Source organism: Panthera uncia, chromosome B1 (assembly GCF_023721935.1).
Source record: "Panthera uncia isolate 11264 chromosome B1, Puncia_PCG_1.0, whole genome shotgun sequence".
In the NCBI taxonomy this organism is placed as follows: domain Eukaryota; kingdom Metazoa; phylum Chordata; class Mammalia; order Carnivora; family Felidae; genus Panthera; species Panthera uncia.
Window position 1 is genome coordinate 79,946,267 of NC_064811.1, and position 20,541 is coordinate 79,966,807.

At 33.1% G+C, this 20,541-nt stretch overlaps 1 protein-coding gene and 1 pseudogene across 1 annotated transcript in view; one reads left to right on the plus strand and one right to left on the minus strand.

Annotated features, from left to right (window-relative positions):
• STPG2 (sperm tail PG-rich repeat containing 2) overlaps positions 1-20,541 on the minus strand; it is a 594,553-nt gene that overhangs the window by 438,723 nt on the left and 135,289 nt on the right. The window contains exons 8-9 of the mRNA XM_049630905.1: positions 14,492-14,651; positions 6,362-6,522 (exon numbers count right to left, since the gene is read on the minus strand). Of these exons, the coding sequence (XP_049486862.1) occupies positions 6,362-6,522; positions 14,492-14,651 (321 nt within the window). The remainder of the gene's footprint in view (positions 1-6,361; positions 6,523-14,491; positions 14,652-20,541) is intronic.
• LOC125924135 (uncharacterized) lies at positions 3,435-3,534 on the plus strand (annotated as a pseudogene).

Consider the following 20,541-nt stretch of genomic DNA (forward strand, 5'->3'; position numbering starts at 1 on the left):
CTTTACTGTTTTTATTTCAGAATCTGATATACTTGTTTAATACTTCAGAATTTGGTACCTACTAGAATAGATCTCTCTTTGTACACTTTATGAGGAACATTAATCTACCATAAAATCTATCCCTTAAAAGACGTATCTTTTAAACTATGTGCCTCTTTACCCTAAATGCTGAAGCTGGTGCTTCTCCATTCCTTTCCTAGTATTATTCCTACCTAGTCATTCAAAAGAAAATAGATTTTTATCATTTTCAAACAGAAAAATCAGTCATAAATTGTGAAATCCTTCAAATCTAGGACATCAGACCCAGCATTATTATTTTTTGTGGTTTTATATTTATTAAAGTTAAAAAATAATTTACTTTTATAATAATTTTATTATTATCATGTATATAGTGCTAGAAATTATAGCATAAAGAAGGTCAAAAGTATTTTGCAACTTTTACTGTTTATGGGTAGAAGTTCAGAAAATGAATCAGTCATTGGATGACTTTGGCTTTAGAGGGAATTTTAAGTTTGCAGAAGGCCATATTTTCACAAAAATAATTTAAATCCAGATAAAATATAAGAAAATCCTATTTTTAAAGGCCTAATAGAGTCATGGATACTTCTAACTTTGAGTTGTCAGCATAGACAAGAGGGGCTAAGAGTCTAAAGAGGGTAGAACCTCTGAAAAGTGAGCTATTGCCTTGTAGGTGCTTTCTCCCTGGTAGCATTTGCTCACAACAGGCAACAGAGAATTTGAGTTTAGATCTGGCAGAGGGATGCTGTTAAAACATTGAGAAACAAGCTTATTTTGGTCTTGTGAAGCCAGAATGGCAAAATTGCAGATTTAAGAAGCTTCATACACATGATCTCTTTCTCCATGAAGATGTTTGCCAGGGAATAAGGGATAGGGGTGATGCTAAAAATCTGAACCAAAATACTAAAAAACATATGCATTAAAGATTGCAATTCAGAATCTGACAAAGCAAGGGGTCTTGAACACATCAGGCTCACAGCTGAAATCCCCAGAGAGACTACACTTAAGGAAATGAACAAACCAGAGGTAAATAAACTAAGCCCTAAAAAAACTATAATCACTAAAATTCATTATTGCTTTAAGGTGATCTCCTCTGACTTCTCCCCAACTTGCAAAGGAAAGTATAAACTCTCTCAAATAGAAGGTAACACCATTTAAAGTCTCTATATTGTATACAATATCTGGCATTTTATTAACACTTCATGAGCATGCCAAAAGACCGACATTCATGATCAAAACTCAAGACAAAAAAAATAACAGAAAATAACAACAGACAATAGATTATCCAGATGTTGGAGTTAGTACACACAACTTTAAAATAGCTATAATTAATGTGTTCAAGAAAACAGAAAAAAAATGGAAAATAATAGTTAAAACATGAAGAATTTCTCCTAAAAGTGAAATCTTTAGAATGATTTAAATAGAATTCACTCTAGAACTGAAAAATAGAAGATCTGAAATTAAGAATTTAGGTCAATTTAATAACATTTGAAACACAGTTTTTTTAAAGAAAGATTAATGAATTGAAAGATATGTCTGTAGAACATATCTAAACTGAAGCACTAAGAGAAAAAATGGATAATAAAACATAGGGATTATAAGAGATGTTTGAGGCATAATGAATAGGTGTAACATATATATTAATTAGAGCCCCAAAAATATAGATAGGAAAGAATGTGACAGAAGAAATATATAAAGATATAATAATCAAAAATTATTTAAAAGTGATTAAAGACATCAACCCAGAGGCTCTGCAAACTTCAGGCAAATAAATATAAAGAAAATCACACTTTTGACACATCAAAGACACAGGCCAATAAAAGGGGGGAGGGGGATCAATTGCTTTCAAGGGGAAACAATAAGTTTGACAATGTACTTTTCAACAGAAATTACAAAAGACCTAAAACAATGGAATAACATATTTAAAGTGCTGGGAGAAAATACTACCAGCCTAAAAATCCAACCCCCCAAAATTAAAAATGGCAAAATAAAGACATGTTCAGACAAAAGTATACAATAATTCATCAACAGACCTTGACCAAAAGAAGCAAGAGAGAGTTTTTCAGGAAGAAGAAAAATACTGTGATATAGAAAAACAGAAATGTAGAAAGAAACAAAACACAACAGAGAGGGTAAATATTTGGGTAAATATTAATAAATATTAACTGTACAGAACAATAATATTCAAAGAATTTAAAATATATGTAAACTTAAAATGTATGACAATAATTAAACAAAAATAGGAGGTAGGAAAATGGAGCTAAAATGTTCTAAGATAGCATTATTGGAAAAGTGGTAAAAATAATCCTTTTTATTAAACTACAAAAAGTAAAAGATGCATATTGTAATTTTGGTGGCAACCACTAAAACACTATAAAACAATACATAACTAAAAATGTTATGGAAATAGATGAAATCGAATAATACAAAATATTTGATTAATTCAAAAAAGGTGAGGTAAGAAAAAATCCTAAAACAAGTGAGCCAATAGAATATATGAAACAGTTTGGTTTCTATACACACAAATCTATCAGCAATCATATTAAGTGAATTAATTGTGCAGTTAAACACAGTTTATCCGACTGGATTTTTAAAACTCAGGTTTAGGGTGTATTTTTCACTCTTGACTATAGTTTATTAAATTTTATGTAAACTAAAACAGTTTGGGTTATACCTATAGGTAGTTTTTAATCATCAGTAACAGTAACAAAAGTTATTAAGTTCTTACTATGTGCCAGGACCTATTTAAAGTATTTTACAAGTATTTATTCATTTAGTATTCATAATAATGCTTTAAGGTGTGTACTATTATGATCTCCATCTTACTAAGAATTTAAACAACTTACACAAAGTCAGTGACAGAAGAAAATATACCCAAGTAGTCTTGAGTACTCTGACACCAGAGATCAGGCTCATAATCACTATGCTATACTGTCTCAGCATATGCAGTGGAGAATAAAGATTATAATGAGAGCTTTTTAAAAATTTCTTGCAAGTAATAATTTTCATAACTCTTTTAAATCTAAATGTCAGGTTACTTAGAATAATGAACTTCTAGTACATTTTAAATAAAATACAACAAAAATATTCTAAAAACTACTAATGTTCATGCGGCACTAAAAATACACTTAAATCAGCAGCTAAACATGGTTAAGATAGTAAATTTAATGTTATACGTTTTTTACACTAGAATATATATAAAATAAAATTTTGTAATAATTCATGAACTTCTCACTTTGTAAAATTTTAATTTTTGTTTAAATAAGAAAAACCTTCATTTACTTTTATTTTTCTTTTATGCCTACAAATCTTCAGCATCTCTTGGAGATTACCGTAATGATTTACAGCTGTTCTTTCATTACAATGAGATCTATTTCAGCTACATCTGAAGCTTTTAACTAATTTAAGGCACTAGAGTGATAACTTTGGCAGCACATATACTAAAACTGGAACATCACAGAGAAGATTAGCACCCTGTGCAAAAATGACATGCAAATTTAATTTCACTTCATCTTTTAAAAGTGTTGTAAAGCACTAGGATATTCTTACATTACCACCATAAATATCTTAGGATTCATTCCTATAAACCATGTGTGTTCCACTCTTTCTGGAATAAAAATACTTTTCCTGATAGGAAAGACAAATCCAATTCAGCAGTTCAGTGGCTTTACTATCTGTATATTATCCCTGCAGAGTTCTTATCTTTCTAGCTACTCTTTTTGGCCAAACTAAACTTATACAAACTAATTTTAATTTTCCATACTATTTTTTACAATAAATTGTCTTTCTCTTTAAGCTTCTTTAATTACAGTTCTATGCCTCTTTTATTCATTTATTCAATTATAATTTCCTGAGTGTCAACTATAGGACAGACACCATGTTTCCAGTGTTCTGTACATGTCCTTTTATGATTTGACAACTATGTTCAAACTTCCCCAATGTTTAACTTCTATTTACTTTCTATCTGTAAAATATCTATTTGTTCTATCTATATCTTTTACCCTAAATGTTAGCTATTTTTACTTTTCCATATGTACATTCTTTTAAACTTTCTCAAATTCTTTAGGAATGAGAAAGAATAAATAATAAATATATACACATATATTAAAATGTCCTTTTAAAATGTACTCTTAAAATTTTAATGTGAATCAAAACTGCATTGTCAGAATTTTACTCATGAGATTTTCTTCCTGTCAATCCTTACAGGCCAGTTTTACTCTTAAGAGTCTCTGATCTTAAGAACATTTCTTGTTTCCTGATGATCATTTTGAAACAGGGATAATCTAAATTCCTTGTACATACCTAACAATGTCCAGAATCTCTTGTTTGACAATTCTAAACTGTAAAATAATATGATCACTATTTGTGAAATGATTCTTCCCTTCTATTCAATTAGTTCTCCTTTATTTAGTCAAAATTAAGCTAGAGTATGTGTTCCTCCCATAGCTTCCTCTACCTTATGTGAAAGTAAATTATCAGTAAATCAAAAACATGTAAGATGGTCTGCTTTCAGTAAGATGAGAAATACAACAATAGCCTTTTATATTTATTCACATAGTTATCATCTTTGATACTCTGTATTACTTTATATAGACCCAGATTCCATCTTCCATCTGGTAATATTTTCCTCTGCCTGGAAGACTTTAACATTTCTTATACTACAGGTCTTTGAAGGATGACTATTTCAGCTTGTGTATAGATACATATATATGTATACACACACACACACATACACACACACACACACACACACACACACACATATATATATTTCATATATTTCACATATTCCAAGTGTTTTCATTTTTGAAAGATGTTTTAATCTGCTATAGAATTATAGTTTGACAACTGTTTTCTTTTAATACTTAAAAATGTTGCACTATGTCTTCTGACTTACATCATTTCCCACAAGACATATGCTCCCATTGATAACTTTGCCCCTCAATACTATATATCCTTTTTCTCTGGCTGCTTTTAAGAATTTTTTTTAACCATTCTAGTCAATTTGGTGATAATATGCCTTTGCATAGTTTCCTTAATGTCTTTTGCTGCAAGTTTGTTGAGCTTCATGGATATGTCAGTTTTTATAAAGCTCTGATCAAAGTTTGGAAATTTTCAGTCATCATTCCTTAAAATATTATTGTATGACCCCATACTCCTTCCTTTCATTCAAGGACTCTAATTACACATATATTAAGCCACTTCAAATTGTCTCATAGTTTACTTATACTTTATTCACTACTTTTGTCTCTTTTCTCACTGTGTTTCATTTCAGACAGTTTCTATCAGCGTCTTCAGGTTCACTAATCTTTTCTTCTAAACCTCCTAATCTGTTGTTAATGATAGTGTACTTTTTAAAAATATTATACTTGCCATCTCTGGAACTTCAATTTGTGTCTTTTTATTTGTGCCATTTCTCTACTCAATTTACTCAATCTTTCTTCTACCTTTTGAATATGAAATGTAGTTATAATAACTGTTTAATGTCTTTGTCTACTATTTCTACCATCTGTGTAATTTCTTGTCTTTTACTATTGGTTTGTTTCCCTGATTCTAGGTTATGTTTTCCTGCTTACTTGCATACCTATTTTTTTTATTGGATATCACACTCTGTGAATTTTATTTTCTTGGACACTGAATATTTTTTAATTCCTATTAATTTCCTTGAGATTTGTTTTGGGATACAGATGTCCAGTAAGGAATAAATATATATAAAAGATGAAACACTTAGAGAAAAAATATAAACTATCATTCACAGGTGGCATAATGTGCTTGAGGAAACTTTTTTCAAAACTAATAATAAATTAGTAGAATTAATCATAATTTAGCAAGCCACATGGATCATTGGTAAAGCAATCTTCAATAAAGATTATAATATTTTTTATACCTATATAACAGAAAGCTAAACAATGAAAATATTTAAAAGGTACCATTTACAATAGAATTTAAAAACATGAAACACTAAATACAAAGGAAGAAATCTAACAAAGATGGGTAAGACTTGTACACAAAAATCATAAAGCCACAAAGAGCATGTAAAGGAAATTTAAATTACTCTCCGAAAATAGTGGAGCAATTTTAAAATGAAGATAAATATTTAAACAAATACATATGACATCCATAAATAAATAAAGAATATGATCCGTTTTTAAAAAAGAAATTACAAACATAGTTGCAAACCAAATTAATGTTTATTCTTATGTCATAAGTTACCATATAAAAATGATTTCAATAATAATAGTATGGCTTAAAATAATGGGGAAAATATGTCACATGTAATTGTTATAAACCCTAAGTCTTGGCATTAGATATAAAGAATATTATTTTGGTATTCACAAATTACCTGATAATCGGCAGGACCAGGAGAAGTAAAAGCTTTTTTCTGAACCAGCAAGAGAGTCCGAGGAACAGAAGAACCAAATGCACTTTTCTTTTTTTTCTTCAAGTAGGTATTGCTAATGTTGTCAATCATAGTATTGTTTAGGATATTATAAAACCCAGGACCTAAAATCATGAGGAATATCATATGTAAGAATAAATATGCTTTTAATTCTTTTAAACTGAATAACTTTAAATAAAGTAATTTTTTTGAAAGAACTCACATATTACTAGCAAGAATGTAAAATGGTATGACATTTTGAGAAACAATTTTTCAAGTTCTCATAAAACCAAACATATACTTAATATATGCCCCAGAATTTCTAACCCCAGGTATTTTCCCAAGAAAAATGAAAACAACCCAAATGTCCATCAGGTAGAGAAAAAAAAAAAAAAAAGAAGTTCTATACTCAAACAATAAAATACTACTCAGCAATAAAAAGAAATATAAATACAACAATATGAATGGACATTAAAAACATGATCCCAAGTGAAAGAAGATAGACACAAAATCCTGAATAAGTTCCATTTATATGAAATTCCAGAAAATGCAATATCATAGTGACAGTAACAGTAGCCTGGAGAAGGTGGAGATTAACTGCAGAGGGGAAAGAGAAAACATTTTTAAAATGATGGAAATGTTATAAAACTTAATTGTAGTGGTGATTACCTGACCACATACATTTACCAAACCTCATCATACTTTACACTTAAAATGAATTATTTTATGTATAAATTATATCTCAATAAAGGAGAAAGGAAGGAAAGGAAAGGAAAGGAAAGGAGAAAGAACAAACGAAAGAAAGGAATTCTTGATGCCAAAAAGTATTGAAAAGTTGATATAGCAACATTAAAAATCAATTTGGGAGAAAAAAATCACTTATCATCCAATATTCCTATCACAGCAGTTATTTTATTTTTGCCTTTTACCTTTCAGGACATATTTATAGCCAGAAATATTTTCTACAGTGGCAATCTGAGTAAATAACATCTTTTTCAATCAAAATAATACAAACTTTCTATGTCATTGAGAAAAGCTTTATCAAAACATTAAAATATTTGAAAAAAATATTTGTATATGTTTTATAATTCAGTAATTTTAAAACATCAGTTCCAGGAAGCAGCAATATCCATAAAATGCAATATATACTTGAAAGGACATTTAACCCGGTTGTATTCATGTTACCCGAATTCTACTAAATTAGCTCTGCAACTAAATAGATATAAAATGTAATTTCAATCTCATTTGTTTTTCTGGGCTTCAAGTTCTTTGTCTGAAGATACAGAAACTGACTAGATCAGTACTACTCAAAATGTGGTCTATGGGCTGTTGTTAATCCAAAAACAATCTACCAGAAAAAGAGCTTATAATTAAATGTAAATTGACTATTCCCTAGGCATTTTATAACTAGTCTTTCTCCATAAAGGAAGCACTGTGTTGATTTACATTTTGGTGCAATCTCCTTTTTCACTGTAGGTAGGAAACAAGTTGCTGACAAGTGAGCACTTTGAATACTATGAGGCTAATGATACTTTAGGTCCTTTCTGGACTAAAAATGATTAAATCATTATACATTATAAAATAGAAGATTTTTCTCAAACAAGCTACCTAAAATCTTCCAAATTTTTCAAATATTCCAATTCCAACATCTTTTCCTCAAAAGTCTCTCCCAGGAGCGCCTGGGGGGCTCAGCTGGTTAAGCAACTGAGTCTTGATTTCTACTCAGGTCACGATCTCATGGTTTGTGAGGTCGAACTCCATGTCAGGCTCTGTGCCGACAGTGCAGAGCCTGCTTGGGATTCTCTCTCTCTCCCTCTCTCTCTGCCTCCCCCTTGCTCACGCTCACTCTCTCTCTCTCTTTCTCTCTCTCTCTCCCTCTCTTCCAAATAAATAAATAAATAAACAAACAAACAAACCATTTTTTAAAAAGTCTCTACCAAAGAGTCTCTTGTGCCAACTCTCAGAAAACCTAAATGCTACTATGGTTTATTCTTGTCATCTTCATAATTCCCTCCACTAGTAATGTTTAGGAAAAAGGTACATGGAAAGTGTGATAAAAACTATTTAGACCACCATTTCAGGTAATTAAAAGACAAGTATGTCAGATCTGACTCTTTTCTGGCACGAGAATACAATAAAACACATTACAACTTAAGTGCTTAAAATACAGGGACCTCACAGTGTATACATCACAAGTACTGCCTTGTTAAGCTTCTGATTTGAAAAGCCATCCTGATCATGTAATTCACTTACATTAGAGGTTTTTCATATTCATTTTCCACTCAGTAGGTGTAGAAATGCCAAGGAACCCCAACGTTAGTTTAGGGTTACCTTCTAACAGTAATCTGTAAATCTGTCCTATGACTGATGGGTCCAATTCATTACTGTACCTAATCTCTACATGCAATAAAAAAAAAATTTTTAATAAAATAAATAAATAAACTCAAAGTTCCATGAGGCCATTCTCACTGATTCTTAAAACATGTAAGACTTGGGATTAGATTGGAGGGGGTCATCAAAATTGCATGTAATCCTTTAAAAATTAACTAACCTTTGGGAAATTTATATTTTATTCATAATACACTAGGCCATCACATTGAAAACAAGACCCAATCTTAAGGCAGTTGGGTCAATCAATAAGTTCATTTATAGAAATAATTTGGATTTCAAATTCATGATAAACACACTGAGCTAGCCTCAGGTGGGGAAGTGTCGAACACTTACACATGACCTCTCCAGAACTAAAGTCTTGGAACAGTCAGACTTCATAGAGGCTCTGGACAATTGTTTCAACAGGGCCAGGTGTATGGTGTAAAGCTTATAACTTTGCCTAAGAAGTTCTGGAAACCATAAGAGACTCTTAAATACTGAGAACAAACTGAGGGTTGATGGAGGTGGAGAGAGGGGAAAGTGGGTGATGGGAATTGAGAAGGGCACTTATTGGGATGAGCACTGAGTGTTCTATGGAAACCAATTTGACAATAAATTATATTAAAAAAAAAAAAAAAGAAGTGCTGGGATATCACTTCCACCACATACCATTTGTCAAAAAAGACACCAGATTAGCCAAGATTGGAAGGGAGAAGAATGAGACTCAACCTCTCAATGGCATGAGTAGTAAATAATTTTGTACCCCTATAAACTTACCATAACAAATTGCCATAACAAAACTTGTAGCAATGGTTTGGGAAGGGGCGATGGGTCAGAAGCTGAAACAACTCAAGACATAGAGACAGGGCCATGAAAGGACTTGGTGATGGCTTAAAAGACAGGAGGAAAATGTTATTGCAAGCTGGAAAAAAAGAAAACATATAATGTAATGGCAGAGATTTTAACAATACTAATGCTTGAGACAATAAAGAAAATACCTAGTAAAATAAGGAGTTTCTGGCTAAGAAAGTTTGAGGGCTGAATATCATCACAAGTGCCAAGTAACGATTTTCAGCCATGTGTGAGAAGGTATGGAAAGAAAGAGATAGGCTAAAACTGTTGTTTTCAAAGGGAATTTGCAGAAAATGAAAATAAATCAAGATTTTCTGGATTTAAAAGTAAAACTCTTCTTCATCCATCTCTCCGTACAGCAAAAAGCTCTCAAAGCAAGAAATGGCCTGAGAGCAAAGACCTCAGAAAGATTTAAGATGGTACCTCACAGAATTTCTCAATTAAAGAAAAGGACTTCTATGAATCTTAAGGCCATATGTCACAGACCCTCTTGGCTAAAATAATAGTGCTCCTAAGAATCTAAGAAAATGGAAACAGAGCAGTACCAAAGGTGACCCAAAGTAGAGAAGGGTTTTTCTAAAAAGTACATCTGAATGTGGCTTCTGTCCAGTGTACTTTATTAGAAGTCAATTCAATAATATACTCACAAAGTTTTTATAAGGAATTTTACAAGGTTGGAAGAAAAAAGACAATAGTGCAAAATGCAAAGTGGCTATAGACCCCCAATCTTCTACAGGCAGGAAGCAGGCTGAGAAAGCTCAAACTACAAACACAGCCTATTTCTTTGGGATTTTTTTTCTTGCTTCTTGAAGTAGACCTGTATTGCAATATACTTCCCTCTTAGGAACAATTTTGCTGCATCCCAAAGGTTTTGGACCATTGTGTTTTCATTTTCATTTGTTTTCATGTTTTTTTATTTTTTTGATTTCCTGATTAACCCATTCATTCTTTATGTTGTTCATTCATTCATGTTGTTTTAACCTCCATATGGTCTTCCCAAATTTCTTCTTGTGGTTGACTTGGAGTTTCATAATGTGTGGTCAGAAAAAATGCATGGTATGATTTCAATATTTTTGTATTTGTTGAGGCCTGTTTTGTAACCTAATATGTAATCTATTCTGGATAATGTTACATGTGCACTTGAAAAAAAAATGTGTATTCTGCTGTTTTAGGAAAGAATGTTCTGAATGCATCTGTTAAGCCCATCTGATCTAGTGTGTCATTCAAAGCCATTGTTTCCTTGTTGATGTTCTGTTTAGATATCTGTCCATTGATGTCAATGGGGTGTTGAAGTCCCCTACTATTATTGGGTTATTATAAATTAGTTCTTTTTATTATTGTTTTATATATTTGGATGCTTCCACGTTGGATGCATGGAACATTTACAATTGTTATATCTTCTTGTTGGATTGTCCCCCTAATGATTATGTAGTGTCTTTCTTTGTCTCTTTCTAAAGTCTTTGTTTTAAAGTCTAGTTTGTCTGATACAGGTATTGCTACTCTGGCTTTCTTTTGACATTCATTTGTGTGGTAAATATTTCTTCACCCTGTAACTTTCAATCTGCAGGTGTCTTTAGGGCTAAAATGAGTCTCTTATAGGTCATATATAGATGGGACTTTTTTTTAATGTTTATTTGAGAGAGAGAGAGACAGAGAGCAAGCAGGGGAGGGACAGAGAGAAAAGGGAGACACAGAATCAGAAGCAGGCTCCAGGCTCTGAGCTGCCAGCACAGAGCCTGACACGGGGCTCAAACACACAGACCACAAGATCATGACTTGAGCCGAAGTTAGATGCTTAACCGTCTGAGCCACCCAGGCGCCCCTGGGACTTTTTTTTAAATCCATTCTGACACCCTATGGCTTTGATTGGAGCGTTTAATCCATTTATATTCAAAGTAACTATTGATAGATATGTATTTATTGCCATTTTATTACTTGTTTTGTCATTGTTTCTGGAGATCTTCTCTGATCCTTTCTTGTCTTTGTCACTTTTGGTCTCTCCTTTGCACTCAAAGATTTCCCTTTAATATTTCTTATATGGCTGATTTAGTGGTCATGAATTCCTTTAGTTTTGTTTGTCTGCAAAACTCTTTATCTCTACTTCTATTCTGAATGATAGCCTTGCCAGATAGAATATTCCTGGCTGGGTATTTTTCCCATTCAGCACGGTAAATGTATCATACCACTCCCTTTTGGACTGACACATTTCTGTTGACAAATCTCCAGCTAGCCTTTTGGGTTAAGGACTTTTTTTGTCTTGCTGCTTTTAAGATTTTTTTTTCTTTATCACTATATTTTGCAAATTTAATCACAATATATCTTGGTGTGGGCATGCTTTTGTTGATCTTGATGGCGGTTTTCTGTTCCCTCTGGATCTGGATGTCTGTTTCCTTCCTCAGATTAGGGAAATTTTCTGCTATTATTTCTTGAAATAAATTTTCTGGCCCCTTTTCTCTCTTCTTCTTCTTCTGGGACTCCTATAATATAAATGTTATTACATTTGTTGGAGTCGCTGAGTTCCCTAAGTCTATTCTCATGTTGCATAATTCTTCTATCTTTCTTTTGTTCAGCTTCATTATTTTTTATTATTTTGTCTTCTAGGTCACTAACTCATTCTTCTACTTCTTCCAGCTTGCTATTCATTACATCAAGCTCATTTCCAATCTCGTTTATTGTATTCATTCTTTTGTTAACTATTTTATTACTGTAATAAGGGTCTATCTAATGTCTTCTTTTCTTTTGTCAAGCCCAGTGAGTATCTTTATGATTGTTGCTTTATATTCTCCATCAGGCATGTGTGTGTGTGTGTAACATATATATCATATATATATATATATATATATATATGACATATATGTTAGATCTCTGGCTATGGCCTTATCTTGTTCTTTCATTTGGAATAATTCCTCCATCTTGGCATCTTGTATAAGTCTCTGCCTTTTTCTCTGTTAGAAAAGACAGTTAGGTCTCCTGCTCCTGAAAGTAATAGCCTTATGAAAAAGAGGTATGTAGTGTCCATGGCATGGCACTTCAGTGAATGTCTCTGGTGTGCCTGTGTGTGATCTATTATTCCATTTTGGCTACACTGTCCTTCAGGCCAGTAATCTGGAGAGGCTTTCTTTGCCTGCTGTAGGCAGTATTTGATCCCTGGATGAATGTGGCAAGTTTTAACTAGGTGTGCTCTGATCTGATTGTGAAATGAGATCTGACACCGACTCCACCAGAACTAAGGCCTTGCAGAACTTTCTAGTCAGGAGACATGGTACGGGCAGGGGCATCTGCTAGTCTTCTTAGGGAAGGGCTTGCCACACTGGGACTGAGGCAACCTTTACTGAGAAGGGCAGTCCCTCCAGAGCATGAGGGGTGGGGCTCGGTATAAACAAGTTAAGTAGCCAGAAATACAGCCTATTTCTTAAAGAAGAGAAAGGATGTGGGGCACCTGGGTGGCTCTGGTTGAGTGTCTGACATCAGCTCAGGTCATGATCTCACAGTTCATGAGTTCAAGCCCCATATTGGGCTCTGGGCTGACAGCTCAGAGCCTGGGCCCTGCTTTGGATTCTGTGTCTCCCTCTCTCTCTGCCCCTCCCCAACTCATGTTCTGTCTCAAAAATAAATAAAAAAACATTTTTTTTAAAGTATGATTCGAAAGATAGAACCAAGAGCCCAAAAGGTAAAACAAAGGACCTTAAAAAATCATTACCATTGAGCCAAACTGGGCTCTAATCAAGAAAACAACAAATGTACTTGGTTGGATTTTGGAATTGCTATAGGGCTATGACTACTATAGGCTTCCAGTTTTCTCTTTTCTGAATAGAAGCATCCAGTATGATTATCCTCTTTCTCCCATCACTGTGTTTTGGAATGTGTGGGACAGATAATGTGTATCTTTAGTTCACAGCTCTTCTCACAAAGAAAAGTCATACTCAAAAGCTAATATAAAGTACTAAACCCACAAATTCTCACCTATAACTATACTGGACCTTAGATAACAAAATCCTGAACTTCAAGATTACATTCATAATTTCATGAGACTTTGGAGGCCTTGAGAAGGCATGTAGGACAACTGTAAATATTTTGTGGCCATAGGGTAGTCTACAGTAAATTAAAGATGGCCACAAATTCTTTGCTGCTCCTGTCATTGAGAGATGAAGTTTCAGGTTCTTCTGTTGCTCTGAGTAATTTGATTAACTAACAGAATGTGCTCTTTCTGACATTAGGTCATAAGAAGCATTGTACAATGCTGCCAGGTCCTATGGATCCCTTAGCTACCAAATTAAAATACCAACTACCCTGGGGCAGCAATGCTGAAGTTATGCATGCACTCTGAATGAGTCTCATCTGAGCTCTGCCTCCCAGGCATCCCACAAAATAATAATATATAATTGAAAACTCTGTGTTTTTAAGCCACTAAGTTTGTTATGCAGCAACACATAATTATATCTTAACATTTATATAAGTTATTTTTGTGCTGTATTCTTAGTTCTGTATACTAGAATACCCAGTGAGAATACTAGAATATGTGATGGAATATCCTTAAAATAAAATTTTAACAAAAGTGCATATCATAAGTTAAATTATGTGGCAGTGACCACATAGTTGACATATATGCACATCCATCAAGAGAAATTAGGAAATTTACTGAATAAAGAAAAACCATAGAAAATTAAAATAATGATATGTAACATGTTAAATTGAAATCTTACTAAAATTGTACATTATTTTTCATCTATCTGTGTTTAGTATATAGTCAATGCTTTAAAAATGTGATTTAAAATGACAGCACAAACCACAGAACAAAAAAAATGTACTCTCTTGTTACGTCCATCTTGTTAAGAATATTAAGTTATATAAATACATGGATTAATTGCTAACCTGGCATTTCCTCTGTCCTGGAGTCCTGTGTGAATCGAGGAGCACTCTGACCAAATGGGGTATTTTTCAGTCCTGGTGTTTTCTTCAAGGAATTGAAAGCAGTTCGAGATTCATTATATGTGCCAGGAGCTGGGGTGATTGATTTCATAGGTACAAATCTCTGGTAAAGAACAGGAAAATATACCAATGAGCAACTATAGTATATTTCGATATTTCATAAATTAAAAGCTGCCATCTTAGTAATATAACATCTGGAGTTTAATTAATTCTTAAAGGAGTGAAGAAAATATAGATGAATTAAGATCTTGTAACTATTAAAGCATAAAATATATAGCTCTTAGTAAAATCATATATATATTAACATAGTAATGCATTGTGTACTTTACTAAGCCAAATAGACTTTTTTGAAGGAAATTATCTCAACATGAGATTCTACATGATAATGTATGGACAATGTTCACATTTATAAGATAAAAAATAAAAATCTATATGATCTAACATGATTTCTTTTATGTAATAAAACTATACAATTGACAAAGTTCCTCAACATATATATTCACTTAACTACACAATATCATTAAATATCTTTTTAAAAAATCTCAAATATAAGTGATATATAAATCCAATTTAGCTTATAATTTTAAAATTATTATATTACAAACATAAAAAGTTTATTATAAAGTTATAATATTTAACTTCTTAATAATATGTATCTATATGTATAACTGAACTCTTAAGAAATATAGCATTGTATAATCTTATTTTTTAACATTTTATTTGAAATAAATTTCAAATTTACAGAAAAAAATTGTACGAATAAAAATAAGGCAGAAAATACATGTATGTATGTTTACCCAGATTCACCCGTTGTTAACATGTTATGCCATTTGTTTTCATTTGCCCACACTCTCTGTTTCTCTCTCTTTATTTCACTACACCCATTCCTTCCTCTATGTGTCTCCCTGTGCGTCTCTCTATGTGCATGCACACACATACACACACACATGCAGTATATATATATATATATATATATATATATATATATATATAGAACCAGTCAATGGAAAGTTATATATGTCATGGCCCTTTACCCCTAAATACTTTGGTATGTATTTACCACAAATATGGATTTTTTTACATATCTGAAGTATAATTATCAACTTCATTATATGTACAATTATATAATACTATTATCTAATCAACTATAAATATTCAAAACTGTCAGTTGATCTAATAATACCTCTAGTACATTTTTCTCCTTCAGTATATAATCTAGTCTAGGTTCAGATATTGCTTTTAGCCTCTTTTAATGTAGGAACATTTCTAAAACCTTCCCTTGTGTTTTGTGACTTTGGAAGAATATAGCACCCCTCTTTTGTATAAAAGAACCTTCCTTAGTTGGGGCTTTTGTGATGCTTCCTCATGATTATATTCAGGTTATACATTTCTGGATAGCATACTAAATAGGTGATGTTGTAGCTTTCTGAGAGTATCATATCCAGAGGTACATGATGTCCTTGAATGCCAATGGTGATTTTAATTTTATAAAATTGAATACTCTCTCTATACTTATCAGTAAGCACTCAGCATTCTACTATAAGCAAGAGCTCTCTCTTCTCCCCCAATTATTCATTTTTTATCTATTTATGTATTAACTATCCATGTGGAAATATAAATGTCAGTTAAAACTATTGTGATTCACTACTGTGTCGTTGTTTTTTGTTTTGTTTTGTTTTTTTGTTTTTTTAACCAGTAGGGAGCCATTAAAGTTGGCTCACACATCCTTATGATAAGTCATCATCTTTTTTTTTGAGACTTTTTTTTAATTTCATGACATAAGAAGATGTTACAGGTTCATCTTCTACCTACTTTGCACAATCCCTGCTTCTTGGCTTATTTAATAGACAAAGCTAGAATATATATCTATATATCTATATCTATCTATACCTATTTCTATATCTATACACACACACATACTCAGGGATATATATACCTATATATATATATATATATATATATATATATATGTGCATATATATGCACATACATATACATATATGTGTATTACAAATCATGAGTTCACATTAAACCTTCAATTAAAATCTGTCCTTTCTCACCTCCCGCAATCCATATTTGTATGTACCTTCTTCCAACTGAAAACCCTGGTTCATGATATTGACTTTTCTGCTCAACTCTGTAATACAACAAGTTTCATGATTGCTTCACCCAAAGGTGTATATTTGAATTGAAACCATACATTAAAATTTTTCTATTAAATTTATATATGTGAAAGTTCAGTTTAGTTTAGTCTGAATTTTAAAAAATATTTTTCCGGGGCGCCTGGGTGGGTCAGTCAGTGAAGCGTCCAACTCTTTTGATTTCAGCTCAGCTCATGATCTCGGTTCTTGAGTGCAAGGCCCGCATCAGGCTCTGCACTGACAGCATGAAGCCTGCTTAGGATTCTCTCCCTCCTCCCTCTCTCTCTGCCCCTACCCTGCTCACACTCTCAAAATAAATAAACTTTAAAAAATTGAAAAATTAAAAAAATAAATAAGTAAATAAGTAAATAAATAAATAAATAATACTTTGCCAATGAATATGTGGAGTGTTAAAATGTAATCTTTGAGGACACACATATCTTTCAGAGAAGGTTCTGAAGGCTCTCTGTGGAGGGTGGGGATAGATCATATCTACCACTGCCACTAGGGTCTTTATTTGTGATGCAAGAGTGTATTTCACAGTAATCATATCACATTCTCCAGGGTATGCACTAAGGCGACTTGAAGATATCTAATATATTTCTATGGCAATTTAATACCATCAAACTTTTATAATGTGGCAGCTTCCAGATCAAAGTAGTTGTAATAACTATCCAACTGCATTATGTACAGCTCTATTTATTTTCTCTTAACTCAGGAATGTTATTAACCTTCAGATGACTACAGGTTACTACTTTGGAACTTAAGAGGCATCTCCTTAGAGACAATTAGATGGATTGCAGGTATATTTTGGAGACATAATTAACACAACTTTTTAATAAATTACAACTTTTTAATAAATTTTAATAAATCACAACTTTCTAATAAATTAATGTTGTGGTGAGGGGCAAGGAAGAATCAAGAATGAATACCAGATTTCTCCTTTGAGCAACTTGATAGCACTTAAGGTACTACACAAAATGATTGTGTAAGAACAGGATACTTTGTGTGTGGGTGTGTGTGTGTGTGTACCTTTGATTTTTTTTAATATCATTATTACAACTAGATTCTCAGTTCTTATGCTATTTCTGTTCTTCTAATATGTAGTCCTGATTTGATATCACTTGGCACCAATTATAATATTTTAAATATATTTTCAGAAATGGAAAAGAATATGATATCTGTTTTGTTTAAGGGGATGATGAAGAAAGCAATAATCATTCCGGGGTGAAAGATATGGAAGAGTTAAAACCAACAGGAATGACTGCTAGAGGTAGTGTTAGTGTTTAGTTAACTATGAATAGGTACATTAATGACTGATAGGAAAAGCAATAATGCAATTAACAAGGTACACTTAAAACACAAAATTTTTGATTTATAAAAATAAAAATGGATTATATATCTGAGATATCAGGGGTTTTTTGGCCATTTGTCTACTTTATTTATTTGTTTGTTTCAAGTTTTAATTTAATCTAATTAGTTAACATATCATGTAACATTGGTTTCAGGAGTAGAATTTATTGATTCATCACCCATAACACCCAGTGCTCATAACAGCAAGTGCTCTCCTTAATATCCATTACCCATCTAGTGCATCCTCCACCCACCTCCCTTCTACCAACCCTCAGTTTGTTCTCTATAGTTAAGAGTCTCTTATGGTTTGCCTTCCTCTCTCTCTTCTTTTTCCCACTTCCCTAATGTTTATTTCTTTTGCTTCTTACATTCCACATGAGTGAAACCACATGGCATTTGACTTTCTCTGACTGACTTGTTTTGCTTAGCATAATACACTCTAGCTCCATCCACATCATTGCAAATGGCAAGATTTTATTTTCTTTTTTTTTAACTTTTTTATGTTTCATTTATTTTTGAGAGAGAGAGACAGACAGACAGAGTGCAAGCAGAGGAGGGGCAGAGAGAGGGAGTCACAGAATCCCAAGTGGGCTCCAGGTTCTGAGCCGTCTGCACAGAGCCCGACATGGGGCTGGAGCTCATGAACCGCGAGATCGTGACCTGAGCTGACGTAGGACGCCCAACCAACTAATCCACTCAGGCGCCTCAAGATTTCACTTTTGTGATGGCTGAGTAATATTCCATTGTGTGTATGTGTGTATGTGTGTGTGTGTGTGTGTGTATTCTTTATTCATCAGTCAATGGAAATTTGGGATCTTTCCATAATGTGGCTATTAATGATAATGCTGCTATAAACATCAGGGTGTATGCGCCTTTCGAATCAGTTCTTTTGTATCATTTGGGTAAATACCTAGAAGTGCAATTGCTGGATCATAGGGTAGTTCTATTTGGAGGAACCTCCATATCATTTTCCAGAGTGGCTATACCAGTTTGCATTGCCATCGACAGTGTAAGAGGGCTTCCCTTTTTCCACATCCTCAACACCTATTGTTTCCTGTGTTGTTAGTATTAGCCATTAAGACAGGTGTGAGGCGATATCTCATAGTTTTGTTTTGTATTTCCTCGATGATGAGTGATGTTGAGTATTTTTTCATGTGTCTGTTAACTATCCATATGTCTTCTTAGGGAAAAAATGTCTATTCATTTCAGACCATTTCTTAAATAAATTATTTATTTTTGGAGTGTTGAGTTTGAGAAATTTTTTTATAGATTTTGGATATTAACCCTTTATCTGATATGTCACTTTCAAATATCTTCTCCCATTCTCTAGGTTGCCTTTTAGTTTTCTTGATTGTTTCCTTCACTGCAGAAAGTTTTATCTTGATGAAGTCCCAATAGTTCATTTTTTATTTTGTTTCCCTTCTCTCCCTTATCTCCAGGTCAGAGCTTGAAACCTATGTTCTCCTACAGGATTTTGGTGGTTTCTTGTTTCATATTTAGGTCTTTTATCTGTTTTGAATTTATTTCTTTAATATGAAATTTATTGTCAAATTGGTTTCCGTACAACACCCAGTGCTCATCCCAACAGGTGCCCTCCTCAATACCCTTCACCCACCCTCCCCTCCATCCCACCAGCCATCAACCCTCAGTTTATTCTCAGTTTTTAAGAGTCTCTTACATTTTGGCTCCCTGCCTCTCTAACCTTTTTTTTTCTTCCTTTCCCTCCTCCATGGTCTTCTGTTAATTTCTCAGGATCCACATAGGAGTGAAAGCATATGGTATCTGTCTTTCTCTGTATGACTTATTTCACTTAGCATCACACTCTCCAGTTCCATCCACATTGCTACAAAAGGCCATATTTCATTCTTTCTCATTGCCACGTAGTATTCCATTGTGTATATAAACTACAATTTCTTTATCCATGCATCAGTTGATGGACATTTAGGCTCTTCCCATAATTTGGCTATTGTTGAGAGTGCTGCTATCAACATTTGGGTACAAGTGCCCCTATGCATCAGTACTCCTGTATCCCTTGGGTAAATTTATAGCAGTGCTATTGCTGGGTCATAGGGTAGGTCTATTTTTAATTCTTTGAGGAACCTCCACACTGTTTTCCAGAGCGGCTGCACCAGTTTGCATTCCCACCAACAGTGCAAGAGGGTTCCCATTTCTCCACATCCTCACCAGCATCTATAGTCTCCTGACTTGTTCATTTTAGCCACTCTGACTGGCATGAAGTGGTATCTCAGTGTGGTTTTGATTTGTATTTCCCTAATGAGGAGCGACGTTGAGCATCTTTTCATGTGCCTATTGGCCATCTGGATGTCTTCTTTAGAGAAGGGTCTATTCATGTTTTCTGCCCAATTCTTCACTGGATTATTTGTTTTTTGAGTGTGGAGTTTGGTGAGCTCTTTATAGATTTTGGATACTAGCCCTTTGTCCAAAATGTCATTTGCAAATATCTTTTCCCATTCTGTTGGCTGCCTTTTAGTTATGTTG